Consider the following 17,974-nt stretch of genomic DNA (forward strand, 5'->3'; position numbering starts at 1 on the left):
TCCTTGTATTTCACACTTTTCTTGCAAGCTATTATAAACTCTAAATAATGAGAAATGCTATTTCTCCATCTCTCATACATCTCCATTTATTTATTTTTTTTCAAATAAACCATTGGATTATGTAGATCCTACAAATTTAACGATTAATTTGACAAAAAAAAAAAAGAAAAAAAGAAAGAAAAGAAAAGAAAATGGATGAGAGATGAAGAAATAGCAAGTCTCTGAAATAATACACAAATGATTTTGGTATCAAAACCGAAAACTTTCTGCGTATTAGTTTAATGAGTTCTTGGGTTAAGCATTTGATCATTGACCATTGGAGAATTGCCACAGCTGGTAGTTTTGCCCCCATGGCTCGAAAGATTGCTTTGAATATGTAGTGGATAAATACTATAGGTAGACCCACTCAAGCATGGATCCAGCTTGCATGCTGTAGTTTTAATTACAGCATGCATGCTGTACTTTAAACAACGATCGAGATTTAATCTTCCAAAATCTGAAAAGTTACCTCACTTTTAAAAGCTTTTACCAGTTATGTTTTTTAACCATGGTTCAAAATAACTCTACCCCCTATCTCACCTTCTTCCTCTTCTTCGTCGAAAACCAACTTGGAAGAACAACACCCATTTGCACCAAGCGCAGCTGTCTCGATTCAGGCTCGGGATTTTTATCCGGATGACTGAATTTCAAGAACAAACAAACAAATAAATAAATTTTGAGAAATCCAAAAATAATCTGAGATCATAACATCATGAAGCCGGTCCTGTGCCTCCTCCGGCTTCCCACCGAGCCGGTTCGAGAGTCAAAAATAAAAACTTTTGACCCGAAAATTTTTGTGCTTCTGCGCCTTTTTTCTTCTTTCTTCCTTAGTTTTTCTTTTTCTTCTTTCTTCCTCCTCAGTAGCCGGCCGCCCAAACTCATCCCTAGCGCCACCTTTTGCAGCGGCCCTTCAGCATCCACGGCAACCCCCGTCTCCGTCCGGCCGCCCTTCCTCAGCAGCAACGGTGACCCACGTGGCAGTTCGTCAATGCAGGCCGCCAGTCCCGGTGACGGAACAACGCCGGCCACGAAGAAGGCCGGCGCCTACTCTAACTGTGAGACTTGGCTTCCATTCCTCTCTAACTTCCACTTTCACAAGTTGGTGAGTGGTGAACCTCTCTCTGTTCGAAAACAAGTTGACCGGTCCTCTACCTCAGAAGCTTGGGTCTCTTGGGGTGAATTCAATTTCATCGACGTGTTCGATAACTTCTTGACCGATCCAATACCGCCAGATATGTGCAAGGTACAGAAGAGGGTTCTTGGGTTTCAATGGCAGCATTCTTGGGGAGAAGACCGCTTGGTGCAAGTGGGTGTTGTTCTTGCAAGTGGGTTTTCGAAGAAAAGCCAAAATTAGAGAAGATTCATCAAAGGTGGAGCATAAATTTGGGAATAATAGTGAATTGCCAGGGCAAGAAGACGAAGAAGGTGAGATAGGGGGTAGAGTTATTTTGAACCATGGTTAAAAAACATAACTGGTAAAAGCTTTTAAAAGTGAGGTAACTAAAAAACATAACTGGTAAAAGCTTTTCAGATTTTGAAAGATTAAATCTCGACCGTTGTTTAAAGTACAGCATGCATGCTGTTATAAAAACTACAGCATGCAAGCCAGATCCCTCAAGCATCCAACTACATTGAAGATAATTACACAAGCCCACTACATGGAAAATAAATTCATCTCTATGTAGTTTCCTATAAAAAGGGGTACACACCCCGAGATGAGGGACCTCTCTCTCTCTCTCTCTTTCAAAAGCAGCTTGAGAAGCTAAGATAACATACTTCACCTACCCCCATACCCTGCTAAGCCTAGTACTAGCATCCAACAGAACTTAGTCAGCCTTTTACTTGGTGGCTTTTAGCAATCAATCACCATAAGTAACGATGTAAAGAAACTAAAAGAAGAGAGGTACTCTCCGCAGCTATTATTGAAATGATGACCAGTTAAACAAGATAACAAACATGCTGATAGAAGGAAGGTGCAAGAAGAACAGAGCAACAGAATAATTAAGAACTCTATGATATGCAAACTTTTCTCCCTGTTCTCGAAATCATTAAGAAAGATACTCTCCATAACTTGGCATAGCACATTTTTCAATACAATGCCCATGTTCTCAAAATGTTCCACCAAATGTATATAAATGACATGATTCATGAATTAACTAAAGAAAAATGAGAAAACACAATGGGGCAGCTAAAAAAGATATGATACATGAATCAGTCTTTATCTACTTCAAGAAACGTGGAGAATATTATGGTTATTATGCCAATTATCAAGGGGCTGTTGTACAAAAAAAGGGACGATCGTACAACAGTTTACGAGTTTCTGTATTATAATGTTTTTTTAGGATGAATAAATTGCATAATGTTCAATACAAGTAATGTACGATTTTCATCTTTTCTTGGATATAATATATTTTTCACTACAATGGACTTTAGATTGATTTCAGAAGAAAAGTCACCGAAAAAAAAGTCACTATAGCGTTCTTCCATATGTTCACACAAATGCATGATCACACCAACAAAATGTAGCCTCCAAAACGATGAAACAAAATTGGAGACCAAGATAATTATAGTTCCGACCAATAGATTCACAGACATATATAGCCTGAGCCAATATCCAAAATCCAGATGGAATTGGATTGTCAAATTTTTTATAGCACTCATCTCATTGTCCACAGGTTAAAGTCAAAATAAATGAAAATAAGGTGATTCAGATTCTAATTTGTCAAATTCATTGGAACACCCTTGTTTGTAAGCTGTGTCTTAGATTGCCACAATTTTGAACCATAATGTCCTCTATGATAAAAAAATTATAAACTAGAACCACATCAGTACCTCATTTATTCAATTGACTAATAACTATAGAACTCCAATGCAAAATGGCATCCATCCAACATTGACATGGAGCACGCAATCTTTTTTTTGATAAGTGACATGGAGCACGCAATCTCAAAATGAGAATCAGGAGAAACCAGTTTTTTCACAACCTCAATAAATAACATCATAATGACTTCCCCCATCCCATGACTTCTCACCTTTCAAGTTAAGTATACTCTCACGGATGACCAAAATTTCAAATTTCTACTCTTCTAAAGAGAACATCACTGCTTACCGGAAGTTCCTCTAATACTTTCCCCTATTGGTCTCCATTGTTAGTCCTAACAGTTCAATGTGGTGATGCTTAATATTCTTCACCTGAAACTGCTTAAAGAGCATGGGACCACAAATTGAGAAATTGACATCAAAAGGTTTGCATCAATACTCCTAGTGAAACATGTTTTTCCTTAGAGATTGAACCCTACGATCAGGTAGTCTGTTCTCATAATGCTACATCACCAGATCTCCATGCCACCTTTGATTTGACAGATGCCCCAAAAAAGACAAGATAAATACCGCCCAAACTAAACATAAAAAGATATGGGTTTTAGCATAAAATCATAATATACTGATGATTAAAGATTGTTTTTAAAATTAATCCACCAAACAGTATATAAGAAAGGTAAGTCAACAAGTATTTGTACTTATCAAAAAACAAAAGAAGTCAACAAGTATTGCAAGGAGCTTGCAAGAATGCATTCTCATGGTGGAATCTTATCATGCTCAAAATGCTTCCTAATACATTTGTTTAATTTTAGGTCCACCTTTTCCTAAGAATTTGACACAATATACTTGAACCGACTAGTGCAAGGTTGTGCTGTACACCTTGTATCTGGCCCCATATATCCAAATGGATCCAAGTGAAAACAAAAGGTAAATTCATATCAGCACCAAAACAATTAAACCTTGAATGCATGCTCAAGATGGCAACAAGGATAAAACAGTACCCATTAACCAGCAATTCATGGCAACAAACCAATCAAGAGTAGGACTATTAATTCCAATCACTACTATAATATCAGGTGCCAAATATTGTAAAATCCCCAAATTCTAGCAACAAAAACTAGGCCTACATGTTACAGAACATATATGTATGTTGAGAGTGTATAAATTGAAACTATATTTGATGTTGTGTAAAATGTACACAAACTCATATAACTGTATGCACAAGCTCACTTCAAAAACAAAATCGGCCCTGTGCACATCCTATGGCACTTTCAATAACAGACAAAAGAGCAAGAGTAAAAACTATTGCAGCAGTGCACGATCAGCCCAATTAGGGGTGATGCCCCATGTTTTCCACAATTAGGGGTGTCAAACAACTCAAACTAACGATTATATAGTATAAGAAAAATCCGCCAAACAAGACAAATGGGTCTCACTCATCATCTCATTTCTATTATGCTACTCGCCCCAATTAAAATTCCAATCACCATAAGTTCACCCATACCAGAATGCAAACATTGCCACAATTCATATTATAGAAACCATTCGCCGAGACTAAAAGGTAGCCATTCGCAAAGTTCCAACTTAATAAAGAATCATAATAAACTTGAACTAATTGAAGCTCAAAGTCTTCAAATTCAACAACAAAGGTACCAAAAGCATCTAAAATTAAACCCAGTTCCTCATCAAAGCATTGATATTCGAAAAAAGGGAATTTATTGTACACTAACTGATGAAACATGATTCAAGTCAAAATATCCAACAAAAAAAAAACCAGTAAATTCGCATTAATAATGCTTCAGAGAAAGATCGAAATTAAACCGTAAAAGTCAAAACAACCTTATTTCACTTACATACCATCATATGAACAACCACAGAAAGAGCAGAGCTCCCGTTCCTTCCCAACCCCAGTACTTAAAACCAAAACCCATATCGTCATCATCGTCGCCATTATCATTAGCATCAAAATCAGAGAAGAAAAAAAGAAGCATGTGTGGATCCGAATTGACCGTACCACCCAGAAGATCAGAGACTCATTCGGATTCAGAGGATTCGGAAGAGGAGGAGGCCTCGAGCTGGAGGCGCTCGATGGCCTTCTGGTGAGCCCAGGTCTCGATGGTGAGATCGGGCTTGGCGTTGAGGCCGACGCCGAGGATGACGATGGTGAGGAAGCTGGTGATGTAGCAGGGAAGCTCCCAGTCCTCCCACTTGCGCGACTGCCCCGGTGGCAGTGGCGTTCGGTTGAAGAGGTATCCCTTCGGCCGCTCCTCGTGCCCCGGGCTCGTCCACCGGCTCGATCCTGTCGTGGATGCGCCGCCACGGGTACGCAGGGATCCCACCAGGCGCTGGCGGAGCATGCTGGAGGCGCTGCTGATAGGCATGCTTGGTTGGTGTTTTTTTTGGCCTCCTAGGTTTTGCTTGAGGACCGACGGACTCCCACAAATGGAGAGGCACAACGAGAGAGAGTGAGGAGTGTTGTGGACCTGTGGCTTTGTTTAGGTTTAGGGAAAATACATTTTGACCCTCACTAATACCACTTTTTCCACTTCCACCCCCAAACTTACTAAATTTTCATTTTAATGCCTCAAACGAGTCAAACTACCCTGAATCCCCTACACTTAAATTCTTAATTGTCCTAATTTCGTTGAAATTCTTGTAAGGTCCGCTTTTTCTGGGTACCTAATCCTGAAAGATAGATTCTATAATCTTCTTATCTTCTCTTGAGCCGAATTAGGTAGCCTATGTGACCACTTCTCTATGTTTCTTCTAAAAATACCCTCAATTTTACTTAAAGACCTAAATTTATATATATATATATATAGGACCAAAAAAAGTAAACTAAAATTTTAAAAATACCAAAATAAAACTAAAATAAAATAAATAAAAGTAATTTTTTTATAAAAATAAATAAACTAAACAAAAATCACAAAAAAAAAAAAGAAAGAAGAAGAAGCTAAAGGTTGGTCTTTGGCACCCAAAAATGAAAATGGGCTTGGCCAACCACCCTACAAATTGAAAAAGAAAAAAAATATAAGGGATGACTAAACCATCTCTACATGCCAGAGTAATGCTAGAAGTTCATCTTATGTCCCTCTAATAATGATGTGACTTTTAAAATCATTATGCTCCGGCCACCATTTTATCTTCTTTTTTTTTAGTAATTTTAATTTGTTTTCAAACTTTTTTTTTTTTTTTTATTTCTTAAAAATTATAATGGGGGCAATTATAGTGTTTTCATAAGAAGAATTTTTGGGAATAATCTCACTTTCACAGGCCCATCTTAAGAGGATCGGGTCTCAAGGCTGACACCAACTCGTGAAGAATTGCGGGCCTCAAACCAAGACAGTAAGATTCTCGGATAGGCCTATCTTGGTAGATAGACATCAAAACTTGTTATCCTTGGAAAAAGGCTATTTTCGGGGGACAATGACAGGCGACTCATAGAAAGAGAGTCTCGAGAATGGACACGTTTTAGGACCAAGATTCAACTTCCCTAGCCAAGCCTCAGGACAAACATGTCCCAGGACTAAGATATCGGTCTTATCACAGAAGATGTCAAGGATGTCTGCTCTCAATCCACATCAGGATATGGTTGAGTCTCAACCCTTGAAATGTCAAGACTAGGTCTCATCTCATGAAATCTGGAGTAGAACCCTACTCCAAGTAGAATTGGAGTAGAACCCTACTCCAAGTAGAATTGGAGTAGAATTCGGGTCTAATTAAAGCTCCTTGAAGAATTCGGTTAGCAACCCTATTATTTTAATTGAGATAGGACTCTTGGTCCAAATCTAATTCCTAAAAATTCAAAATTGAATCTTATTACAAGATGAATTGGAAAAGAATCCTAATCTAAGTCTAGTAAGGAATCTAAGTCTAAATCAGGTTATGACAGTGCTTCGTTAAGTTGGAGTAGAAAATCTAATCCATGTTTGACTCAATCTCTTACCCTATAAATAGGCTCTTATACCAAGTTTGAACGATAAAACTGATTATTTTATATATCGAGCATATTTTTCTTCCAGAAACTAACTTAGGTATCAGAGACCCTTGTTTGCAGTTATTGTGTGATAATGTGAAGAATACCGAAAAATGCGGTTTTCACATTATACCGAAAACTGTTCTAACAACAATCAAGACATTTTGGGAAGAGCGCACACAAGACTACTTTTCCATTCACTTTAAGGATTCTCACTACCTTTTTTAACAAAGAGCGATAGTTTGTGGCATTTAAATGTCATTTTTAAAGTTGAAAAATATACTGCATTCCAAATTTTTTATTCAAAAGTTGGTTTTCAAGTGAATTGTCACCCTTAGTGACACATATTCCAAAACTATAAATCTGATGAGATGGTGACAAATTACATAAAAACTAACTTTTGAAAAATAAATTTGGGATGTGTAGCATTTAAAATGATGATAGTTAAGGGGTAAAATATATTTTTTCCTGTTTTTGTGAGTTTAGAGTGCGTTGAAGTGGGGTTGGTTCGGGCCACCAAGAATACTTACTTGGAGAAGGACTTTTGGGTTTTGTTCTCTGAAACCCAATTTCCAGTACCAGTACCATCATGAGCTATAATATAGACTCTATCTCGTTTTTTTTTGTTTTTGTTTTCCTTCTAATGTACAATCGTTAAGGAATGGGCCCAGTTAAACATTTATCATGTCAGGGTAGTTTGACAGATTTATCATGTCAGGTCTATATCTTAAGAGCTGTATATTTCATGCAAATTTCTCACTATCCCAAGACAAAGATATTTGTAATTTAAATTAGATAACAAAGCTATATAGTTCCCTAAATATATATATATATTTCATGGCGTGGTGCTACAATTAACCCATCTTATTCTCAGTCTGTCCAGATTAGTAATGAGATATTACAGCCAAGAGATTACAATCTGTACTCTTGACTGCTCTGAAATAATGTCAGTAAAGAAGTGTATATCCTGCCTTTTTCTTTTATCTCCAATCATAAAGAATTCTATATGTAGGCCGTTTCAAAGATAAACTCAACAAGACTCAAGAGAAACCATAGGTGGTTCCTTGTCTTCCAAGTAATTTTTCATGTCAGAATCCAATCTAGATCCATCTTTATGTCCATGCGTACATAGTTTCTCAATTTTCTATAAATGCAGCATGACCTTTTTTCTTTTTTTTTTTCTTCCAGACAATGGCTGTTTGTTCATCTCATCCTTCATCTAAGAATCATATTACTTCTCTTTTTAAAACAGAGAGTAATATTTGAGGATCCCTATTCCATCATTGAAGGGGTCGTTGGATTGCTTCCCATCAAGAATCTTCAATACTCACCACTCACCAGTAATCTCCACAAGAACAAATCCCTCCAACGATTTTATGAAACCGCTTTTTGTCCCTCAAAGACACTTCTCTCCCATTAATCTTTGAGACAAATTTTGCAAAATTGTGGCAATCAACACAAATCCTGAGGTTTTTAATGATGCGAACTGGCATTCCTTTAGGTGTAGCAATCAGCCCAAAGGCCAAAGCCAGTTTTTCACTGTGGCCTAGGAGTAACTTTTCCTTCTGCTCCTCATCAACATCATATAAAACACAACTCAAATCAGGAACATAGCCAGCTTCCTTAAACTTGACTGATAACTCCCTCACCTTCGCAAACACCTCTTCCCTTCTGGGATGGGATCGATCACTTGCATGAAAAGTATGAAGGATTTGATCGAGCTCAATCCAGCTTCTTCCTGGCTCCTTTTTGACAGCCTTCTCCTTCATCAACTCCCTTAAAGTTCTTACATCTTCCCATCTCCCAGCAGAAGCATATAAATTGGAAAGAATGACATAATTCCCAGCATTTTCAGGCTCAATTTCTAAAAGCCGACAACCCACAGACTCCCCAATCTCAACATTCGAGTGAACCCTACAAGCACCTAAAAGCGAACCCCATATAGCAGCCGTTGGCTCAAAAGGCATCTTTTCTATAAAGTTAAAAGCCTCTTCTAATTGGCCTGCACGCCCAAGCAAATCAACAACACACCCATAATGCTCAATCTCTGGCTCAACCCCAATTTTCTCATTTGCCATCTCATAGAAAACATCCATCCCCTTTTCTTCCAGCCCTCCATGGCTACAACCTGATAAAACAGCCAAGATAGTGACACTGTCAGGTTTGACTTTATTTTCATCTCTCATCAATTCAAAAAGCTCAACCACCTCTCTTCCCATCCCATGCTTGCTATATGCCACGAGCATTGCATTCCATGAGATAGCAGTTCTCTCAGGCATACTATCAAAGATCCTTCTTGAGTAGGTAAGACTTCCACATTTTGAGTACATATCAATCAGAGAGTTCTGAAGAACCACATATGAGGGCAGTTCAGAACGAAGAACATGGCTGTGAACTTGCTTGCCATGGTCTAAAGCAGCAAGCCCAGATAATGCAGTTAAAACACTGGCATAAGTGACATAATTTGAACTCATTCCTTCCATCTGCAACCTACGGAATAGCTCGAGTGCCTCTTCATCAAGGCCAAGTTGGGCATAGCCTGAGATAATAGCAGTACAAGAAACAACATCCCTTTCCGGCAAGCTTTCAAAAATACCGCGAGCTTCATGAATTTTACCAGCTTTGGCATACATGTCAAGAAGTGAGCTTCCAACATATATATGGGATTCAAAACTTGTTTTGATTATGAAAGAGTGGACTTGCCTTCCCAGGTTAAGCCCATTTGAACCAATACAAGAAGTAAGCACAGTAGCGAAGGTGAACTCATTAGGCTCTGTACCTGCAAGAATTTTGCCTTAGTACATGAGGGGGGGAAAAGAGAAGAAAGAACAAGTTGCTAATCTACTGTAATAGCTGGAGCTAAGCTGCAGAAAACAGAAAAGAAAAATCCACCTTGCCATCTAACAACCAATTAGGTGATTTCAGGCATGATCAAATTCTTTTGACGTTTCACACTATATAAAATCCCATGTGCTCATTTTAATATAGGGAGAGCTTGTTCTTTCGTACATAAAGAGAATCATCTTATCATCTTCAAACATTTCTCATTTACTCACATTTGAGTTTGAGCCTTCAAAAGCTATGGAATCTGAATTATTGTACATTCTATGTAAAGACCTCCTATATATTTATAAGTCCAATTACGATAAGGAATGTCGCAATAAACCTCCCGCTTCAAATCTTCTTGAAACTAAAGTTTATCCCAGTCAGTTATCTCACCCCCTATTGCTTGCAGGCATGGGTATAAATATACGAAAAATAGATGCTAAGCCAAATTGAAATAGAAAGATACGTCAAATGTTTCCACAGTTCCACACTAATTTCAAAGTTTGAACAGTACCAAATACACCCAATCGCATACATTGGGCATGAAATTTCAAAAGTACCTGATCTCAACATCTGTACAAAGAGATTCAAGGCCTCGGAGGAATGACCCCTCTGACAATAAGCCGTAATCAAGGCTGTCCACGACACCACGTTCCGTTCAGGCATTTCATCGAGTACTCTCCGCGCATCACCCAAAGACTCACACTTGGTATAGAATACAATCAACCTGGTCCTGAGGTAAACAGGAGGGAGATAACAGGTTTTGATCATGTGGGCCTGGACCCTTTGGCCTCCTCTGATGGCCCTTTGCTTCACGCACTCGTTTAAAAGCGTGTCGTAACCGTCGAACCCCATTTCAGGGCCTTGAAGGGCCATCTCGAGAAGGGCTTCTCTTAGTTGTCCGTTGGAGCAGAGAGATTTCAAATATAGTGAGCTTGGCGGGAAGGAGGAAAGGGAAAGTTGGCGGGTACATGGGTTAGAGATGGAAGAAAATGAGACATGTTTGGGATGATGGAAAAAGCAATTGATTTTCCGAAGCATATTTAGGAATCGATGTAATGGTCAAGTAGTATGCACATTCAGCCGGGTCCATCCAATATATGGACTAATATGTGCCAAATTATTGTATTATTTGGTGACAGAAAGTTTTGGGAAAAGAATACACCCTTAGACCAAAATTGCAAAGTCACCTCAAACTTTCAAATTAAAAAATTGCAATGTACCCATTTGATCATATATAAAGATAATAATATCCTTAATTTTTTATTTTTTATTTTCTTTTAAAAAAAGACAAATACCTTTGTAAATTTGAAGAAAAAAAAAACTTACGGGTGGCCGAGACAACCCATGGCCACTGCCGTGGGTCACCTGATTTTTTATTTATGTATTTTTGGTATTTTTTGTAGTTCTTGTATTTTTATTTTTTTTTTGGTCTAATTTTTTTTTTTAGGATATTTTTGTTATTTTGGTACAAATGGGGTCAATTATAATTTTCTAGTAGTTTGAGAGAATATTACAAATTGCTTAATAATTTGAAAAGGATATGTACACTATTCCTCGAAATTTTCTTCCAAATTCAATATATTAAACTGGCATGTGTATAAAAATACACCCGAGCTATTTTTGAAACTTTGTCCTTATTTTGGTGCCAATGGGCAAATAAGATTTCATATTGCTGCTCATTTCCAATAGTAGTAAAACAGCCGACATGAGGAAAAAGCTATCACTTATTTTGCCTCAACATTCACAGAAAACATTGGGTATTCTTTATTTATCATACATCTTAGAGTTGATCCTACAAGTCATTTTCAATAAAGATGTGCACCCCCCATTGGAACATTTTCATGGAAAAAATACTCGTCCAGCTCCATTCTTTCCCATCAAAAGAATACAGTAAGCAAATATAGGCTCTTTACTGTCTGTACAAACCTGAGCGAAAATTAAACAAAGAAATGTTATTCACAGTCGAAGGCCTGAAATCAAGAGGAGTATTCCAATGCCGTGATCGGTCGTTGGACCATCTCATGTTAACATTTTCAACCTCCAAACCTTCAATGTGTTCCATGATGATCCCAGCAGTGCTGTGATGAACAAGTCCCTGGCATCCTGGTCTGTAATCTATCAATCCATCAGCATATTTTGTCCATCTTCTGTAAGTGAAGTTCACATTTGTGAATCTCAGATTGCTTAGTAGCCCATGTTTAGAACCCGACAAGAAGACACCATTTTCAGAAGTTGCCGTGATGTTTATGAAAACTAGATTAGAGATTGAACCCTCCTTTGAAGTAGTGTCTCTTGGGCAGGTTGTCACATATATAGGCTCCGCTCTTCCCCACCATGATGGATCATAGTATCTTGTGCTTATATTTATATTTGAGAAGGTAATGTCGCTTACATTTCCTGCACGAGGCATGTTTGTGTTACAATCTGTCTGTCTCTAGAGTCTTTTGTTGAGCAGTATTTTAAAGCATTTCACTTTAGTAAAGTTTAGTAGTTGTCAAATAAGATTATCCCCCGAGATGTTACAAGTAGGAATCATTGATTGTAAGTTGTTTTATATTTTGAGTTTTGTTGTTGATGGATTCAAGTCTATTTAAACAGTGATTTGAATATAGATTGCAGAGAAAGAAGTATATTTTCCAAACTCTTGGTTTGAAGGAGGTTTAGGTTCCCTCTAAGAACCTATCCTAATTTATCCGTTACAAGCTTGCAAGGATATCCATTACAAGCTTGCTACTCAAGTTTGTAACAGTTTGATAATCCAACAATATATGGGGGGGGGGGGAACTGTAAAACCAATAGTGCAACAAAAGCTCTAAAGAATGCAAGGAAAGCAAGAGTAATTTACCTCCATCACGTATCTGCAATGCCAGCCCTCTGTGGGACTCTACAATTGCGATATTGTCAAAAACCAGACCCTTGAAATCGAACAAGCTAGCACTACCAAGTTTGATTGCTGAAGATTTTGTTCGAATCCAACAGTCGGTCGCTGTCAAGTTATAAAGGGGGGAAGTGTATGTCTTTGGACAGATAGCATCGTCTCCTGTATCGATGTGGCACCTTGTAATGACTGTATTATTTGAATCCTCTATATCCATTCCATCATTGTTAGGTGTATTAAAGTTCCCATAAATTGAAACGTCATGAATAGACGTGTTTTCACACCTTACTACGTGCAAGCTGCAATCATGCATGTAATCTGCTCATCAGTTCAGTTACATGGATGTAATTAAGAATGATTCAGTATTAAAACACAGTGCTTGACCAGTGAATCATAGTCGATCAATCCAATTCAACTATACTAGCCATTTGCAAGAAAAAATGGGTGGAATAGGAAGATGGATGACTCAGACAAAAATCATGCCAATCATAATCAACATGACAACAAATCCAACACCATGTGGCCAGCTAAATTAGTGACTCAATGACATGAAACTTTTTTAGAGCATTCTCATCCGGCTAGTCAAATGTTATTTTGGCTAAACAAGATGCTAAAACGGAAAGCAAAAGGAGTTGTAACTAGCTCAGCAATTTTGAGATGTATTTGGTGAGCTGCTACAATGCTCACCAAATGTAAAAACAGAGCATTATTTAATCTCTGACCTCTCAATAAAGAATAAAAAAAAATCTTTAGAGAGAATATTTAAACAGAATAGTGAAAGTTAATAGCTAAAATAGAGAGTGAAATGAAAGTACTTTGAAAAGGTGAGTAATTAAAATAGAAATTAGTGATTTTTTAGCTAAAATGAAGAGAAATGCTCTAATATGAGCTTTGACATTGGTGATCGGAAGGACCGACAAGATTTACTTGAAAACAATAACCTGACTTCTCCAGCTTACTCTAGTAGATCATCTCCCAGTCTCTAAAATAGAGAGTGGATTCACCAACCGACAGCCCCTTGATTACCAGTCGCTTGCCCTATGGGTATATGGTAAGGAAACCATAAGGTGAAAGATGTCCCCTCATTAATGGCATTGCCTATTTGGACGTGGTCCTATAAAGGAAGGATTAAGCCTATAAGGGAAGAACTTGTTGGAGCATCTTCTAAAGGAAAGTTATTCATGCAAATATCCCGTATTCCATATCGAACCCTTGACCTCCAATCCTTCCTATATCAAACCTATTTGCCAGAACGACGGATGACAGTCCTTTAAGTAAAGGTGATGAACCCTATTGTAAGGTATGCACCATTTCCCCTCTCATTCTCTTGCCTCTCAGTTCTCTTCAAAAACACCCTACCAATTTAGGCATCGGAGGGTCCTCCACCAGTACCTCCGGCGAGTCACCCGTATTTGTTTCTTGTCTTTACAAGTATTTTTGACAGGACTATTGGCGTGCGGTCAACTACACGAACAAATGAGATGTCTTTACACCATTAAGACGTGTTATTTCAGTTGTAATATAACCAGGGGATCTTTCAATTACCTGTTGTCATCAAAACAGAATTTAAATGGGAACTGATGATTGTAGGAATCCTGAAATTGCATGACCCAGGTACGCACAATGAGAACCCAACTAAATCATTTATCAAGAAAGGGAAAAAGAAGCATTCTCGCCAATCTATTTTCTGGACCTGCAAAATCCCTGATCAGTTCATGTCCCATCCATTACTTGGATGAAAACATTTCGTATATGAACAGCTACACCAAAGACACAATTTACTAAGCGTACTCAGTCCAACTATTTTGGACCAAGGAACTCATGGGGTGTAACTAATACTTATCTTCACCTGAACTAAAATCTGAATACCAAATGCCACTCAAAGCGAATGCAATAATATTTTCTTAAACTATAATTTACATCTTTGAAAGGTTAAAAGGTTTCAATTTCATCCTGGAATTTTTAATTCTAAACAACGTGTTCTTTCATCAGTAAAATTAATAATGTCGTTGCAAAAATTGATAATGTGACTAACATTCAAACAAGCCAAGGCATCAATTTTTGGCATAGCATGATCATCACGAATAAAAAGACTAAATTCATAGTTATTAAAATAAAAAAAAAAAAAAAAATTAGAGTTCTTTTGGATTTTTGGAATTTTATTGAATCTATACTATAGTTTAGAGAATAAAAATAGGAGAAACTACACTTATCCCTTCAACCATCACATCAATTGCAATCTCCCCCTAAACTAAAAAAGGTTGCAATTGACCCTCTAAACTACTTGCTTCTTTCACTTATCCTCTAAACTACATGCAGTAAAAAGAGGTTCAAGAAAAGCTCAAAACACCAAAATAGGCCAATTTCTAAAAAGCGGTTATGCATTGCGGTTAGGAGTTTCAATAACTGCTATTACGAAAATTTAATACCCGCCTAATGCGAACAGCCAAACCGCAACCACTTGTACACCTAACCTAACTGCTACTAGAAATAGAGGGGGAAAAATGCAATATCATCATCACAAGCTACCTACCAGCCCAATAATAATGGCTAACTATCCAACAAGGAAAGAGTTAAAAGAGTCAAAATACGCACCACCAATAGGCCGGCTCTCTGAGCGTGACGTTCCAAACCCTGACGTTGGTGCAGCCAAGGAAGCCAACCAGCCTGGGCCTGCACTCGTCCCCAAGACAAGCCCCGGTCCGGTTCCAGCTGACCATCACGTTCTTCCTCTCGTCGAACCTCTCCACGAACTCCAGCCCTTGGCCATCCACCACTCCACCGCCCGTGATCCCAACGTCACTCGCGTTCTCCGCCACCACCACATACCATCTCCACGCCTCCCGAGGGTAGTCCTCCATTCTCTTGCCACCCAGGAGCGTGGCGCCTTCTCGGACTTCCAGAACGACGCCGGATCTCAGGAAGATCGTGGCCGTCAGGTACTTGCCGGGCGGGAAGGTGACGCGGCATGGGGTGCAGGCGCAGCTGTCGATGGCCGATTGGATGGCGGTCGTGTCGTAGTGGACGCCGTCGCCGATGGCCCCGAAGTCCCTGACGGAGAGGGTGATTGGGTGGGGGTGAATGGAGAGTGGGAGCTGGAATTTGGGTGAGGTGGCGGGGTGTGATTGGGCGGGGTGGAATGAGGAGAGGATCAGGAGGAGGAGTAATGGCGTGGCCATCTGTGGTTCAGTGGTTGGGCTTTGAAAGATTTGGAAAACCTTCTGGTCTTCGTCACCAAAACGATTGCTGACTTGATTTAATTTATAGTGATGTCCCTGCTTTTGTGCTAATCTATTCCGATACAAGTTTATACCATTATCTTTAACACAATCTATACATAGTCATTTGACCGTTGGGTTGGTTTTTTAGTCCTCAATTATTGATTCATAATTGCGTAACTCATCTTTAGGGTTAGTCTAAATTATAAATTATTTCATGTGGTACAAAAAGTTTATGGAGAGTCTCTGTGATAAACTATAATTACGAATCACTCTCTGAACCCGTTTTCTATCCACCAAGTTAACATATTTCGTTAGTTTGTCACGTCATACCTAATAAGAAATCGATCAACTAGAACTGAGCATGAGGCGGGCGCGGGAGGGATGCTAGTTTTTTGGCCCCGCACCCCGCTAAAATCTCCCTACACCCGTGCGGGGTGGTTGGGGGTTGGGGCCAAGATACATGGGGCAGGGATCCGCGGATCCCCGCGGATACAAAAAGAGTAGACAATTTTCTTCAACTGCCGTTGCCATCATGATAGAAACTCTACAAATAAATCCATCAATTTAGATATAGATCTAAGATTTATATCAAAAAACATATACAGATATACCAACAAGGACAAAAATCAGATCTAAGAGTTCCAACAAAAGCCATATATAGATATCAACAAAAACCAGATCTGAAATTTTCAACAAAAACCATATACAAAACGGTGAAGAGAAGCTCTAATTCTCTGAAAAATGAAAACACCTGCAAACCTGTTGCAAGCTTCCCACATTCCCATCTCTAATAAGTTCTCCCCATTTCCGCTCTTGAACCCATCTTTGTTGGATCTCCGACTAGTGCTCATAACAAAACCCAAACAATGAAGTGAAGATTGAAGAAGGTGAAGAGTGGCCCAATGAGAGGCTGAAGTCTATGAAGAGAAGAGAAAAAATGAAGAGAAAGTCTATAAGAGATCGAATGGAAGCTCTGAATCTTTTGATGAGAGGAAGAAGAAGAGTCTAGAAACAAAATGAAAAAAATGAAAACTGAAGAGGCATGCTAGGTAGCCTGGGTTATTAGGGATTCTTTAATTTTTTTTTTTCCTTATATTTTTTTACACGGGGTGGGGCGGGTCCCCAGGATTTTTTAAAACCCCAACCCTTGCCCCGCCCCGCCCGCACGGGTTGAACAAAATCCAACCCGTGCCCACATAAATAACTTGAAAAATCGTGAAAATAGGGGCGGGACGAGTCCTAGTCACCCCTACTTATGGCACCTCACTGAGTGTTTTCCTACCATAAACCAAAGAAAAAAACAACAAAATAAAAGCCTTCATAGTCCAAAAGGACTAAAAGGGGCACTACAATCACCAGATTTAAACCGGGGGGACAAAACACCACACAACCTTAATGGTTGGGGGACTCTAGCCTCCACTAGAAAATTAGAGAGGAAACAAAAACCCCTTTAGTCCTACAAAACTAAGGGGAAGAAACAAAAACAAGGAGGGAGGCTTAAAGCCTCCCCGCAGCAAGAGAGGCCAACTATGAAGAGAGGCTTTTCTTCTTAGAGAGAGAGGCTTTGAATTTTAGAGAGAAAGGTTGTTTATGCCTTTGTAACTTAGGCCAACACCTCAAAGGGCATGTTACCATCTGTTTTTTTAATATAAAAAAGTATATGTTTATTATTATTATTATTAAAGCTATTAAAAAAACATATGCTAATTAAAAAATATATATATATATGTTAAATAACACATAATATTTTTGAAAACTAGTTTGGAAGAATTTTCCTACAACTTAGTTTATAGGAAATTTTTGTCCTTTATAAACTTAGATCATGTTTGGAATCATGTTGGGAAATAGTGCTTGTCTATAAACTTAGATCATGTTACAACAAATATTTATTCAGTATACAATGAAGCACAAAAATTCTCTATTGTTTAGTTACGTTTTGTACAAACGAAACTAAATCCGAATACTCTCATATTTTCTATTATAGCAAGAGACAGAAACACAAAATTTAAAGTACAAAAGATATAAGAGAGAAAACAGAAGAAGAGATAATTGTTCTGTATTTAATAATTGGACTTTAGTATTTATATATATGGTGTTAAATAACAATTATTTATGTTTGTTCACTAACAGTCACTTTGTTTCATTATTAATTGTTATTCTAACTGTAATAAACTGCCGTTTTATTGTTTTAACATACACTTAATTCTGAAC

At 38.3% G+C, this 17,974-nt stretch overlaps 3 protein-coding genes across 3 annotated transcripts; all 3 read right to left on the minus strand.

The window, feature by feature from the left end:
* Positions 1-4,558: 4,558 nt before the first annotated feature.
* LOC133874149 (uncharacterized) lies at positions 4,559-5,341 on the minus strand. The gene has a single exon (XM_062311994.1). It carries the CDS (start codon positions 5,238-5,240, stop codon positions 4,893-4,895), a length of 348 nt encoding a protein of 115 aa, XP_062167978.1. The 5' UTR covers positions 5,241-5,341; the 3' UTR covers positions 4,559-4,892.
* Positions 5,342-7,785: 2,444 nt separating this feature from the next.
* Positions 7,786-10,815, minus strand: LOC133873723 (putative pentatricopeptide repeat-containing protein At3g13770, mitochondrial). Its single transcript, XM_062311469.1, has 2 exons — positions 10,222-10,815; positions 7,786-9,614 (listed from the first exon to the last, which is right to left on the minus strand). The coding sequence occupies exons 1-2, from the start codon at positions 10,700-10,702 to the stop codon at positions 8,170-8,172; spliced, it is 1,926 nt and encodes a 641-aa protein (XP_062167453.1). The 5' UTR covers positions 10,703-10,815; the 3' UTR covers positions 7,786-8,169.
* Positions 10,816-11,404: 589 nt separating this feature from the next.
* On the minus strand, positions 11,405-15,825 carry LOC133873860 (uncharacterized). Its single transcript, XM_062311642.1, has 3 exons — positions 15,138-15,825; positions 12,510-12,841; positions 11,405-12,061 (listed from the first exon to the last, which is right to left on the minus strand). The coding sequence occupies exons 1-3, from the start codon at positions 15,719-15,721 to the stop codon at positions 11,574-11,576; spliced, it is 1,404 nt and encodes a 467-aa protein (XP_062167626.1). The 5' UTR covers positions 15,722-15,825; the 3' UTR covers positions 11,405-11,573.
* Positions 15,826-17,974: the final 2,149 nt, after the last annotated feature.

This window comes from Alnus glutinosa, chromosome 7 (genome assembly GCF_958979055.1).
Source record: "Alnus glutinosa chromosome 7, dhAlnGlut1.1, whole genome shotgun sequence".
NCBI lineage: Eukaryota > Viridiplantae > Streptophyta > Magnoliopsida > Fagales > Betulaceae > Alnus > Alnus glutinosa.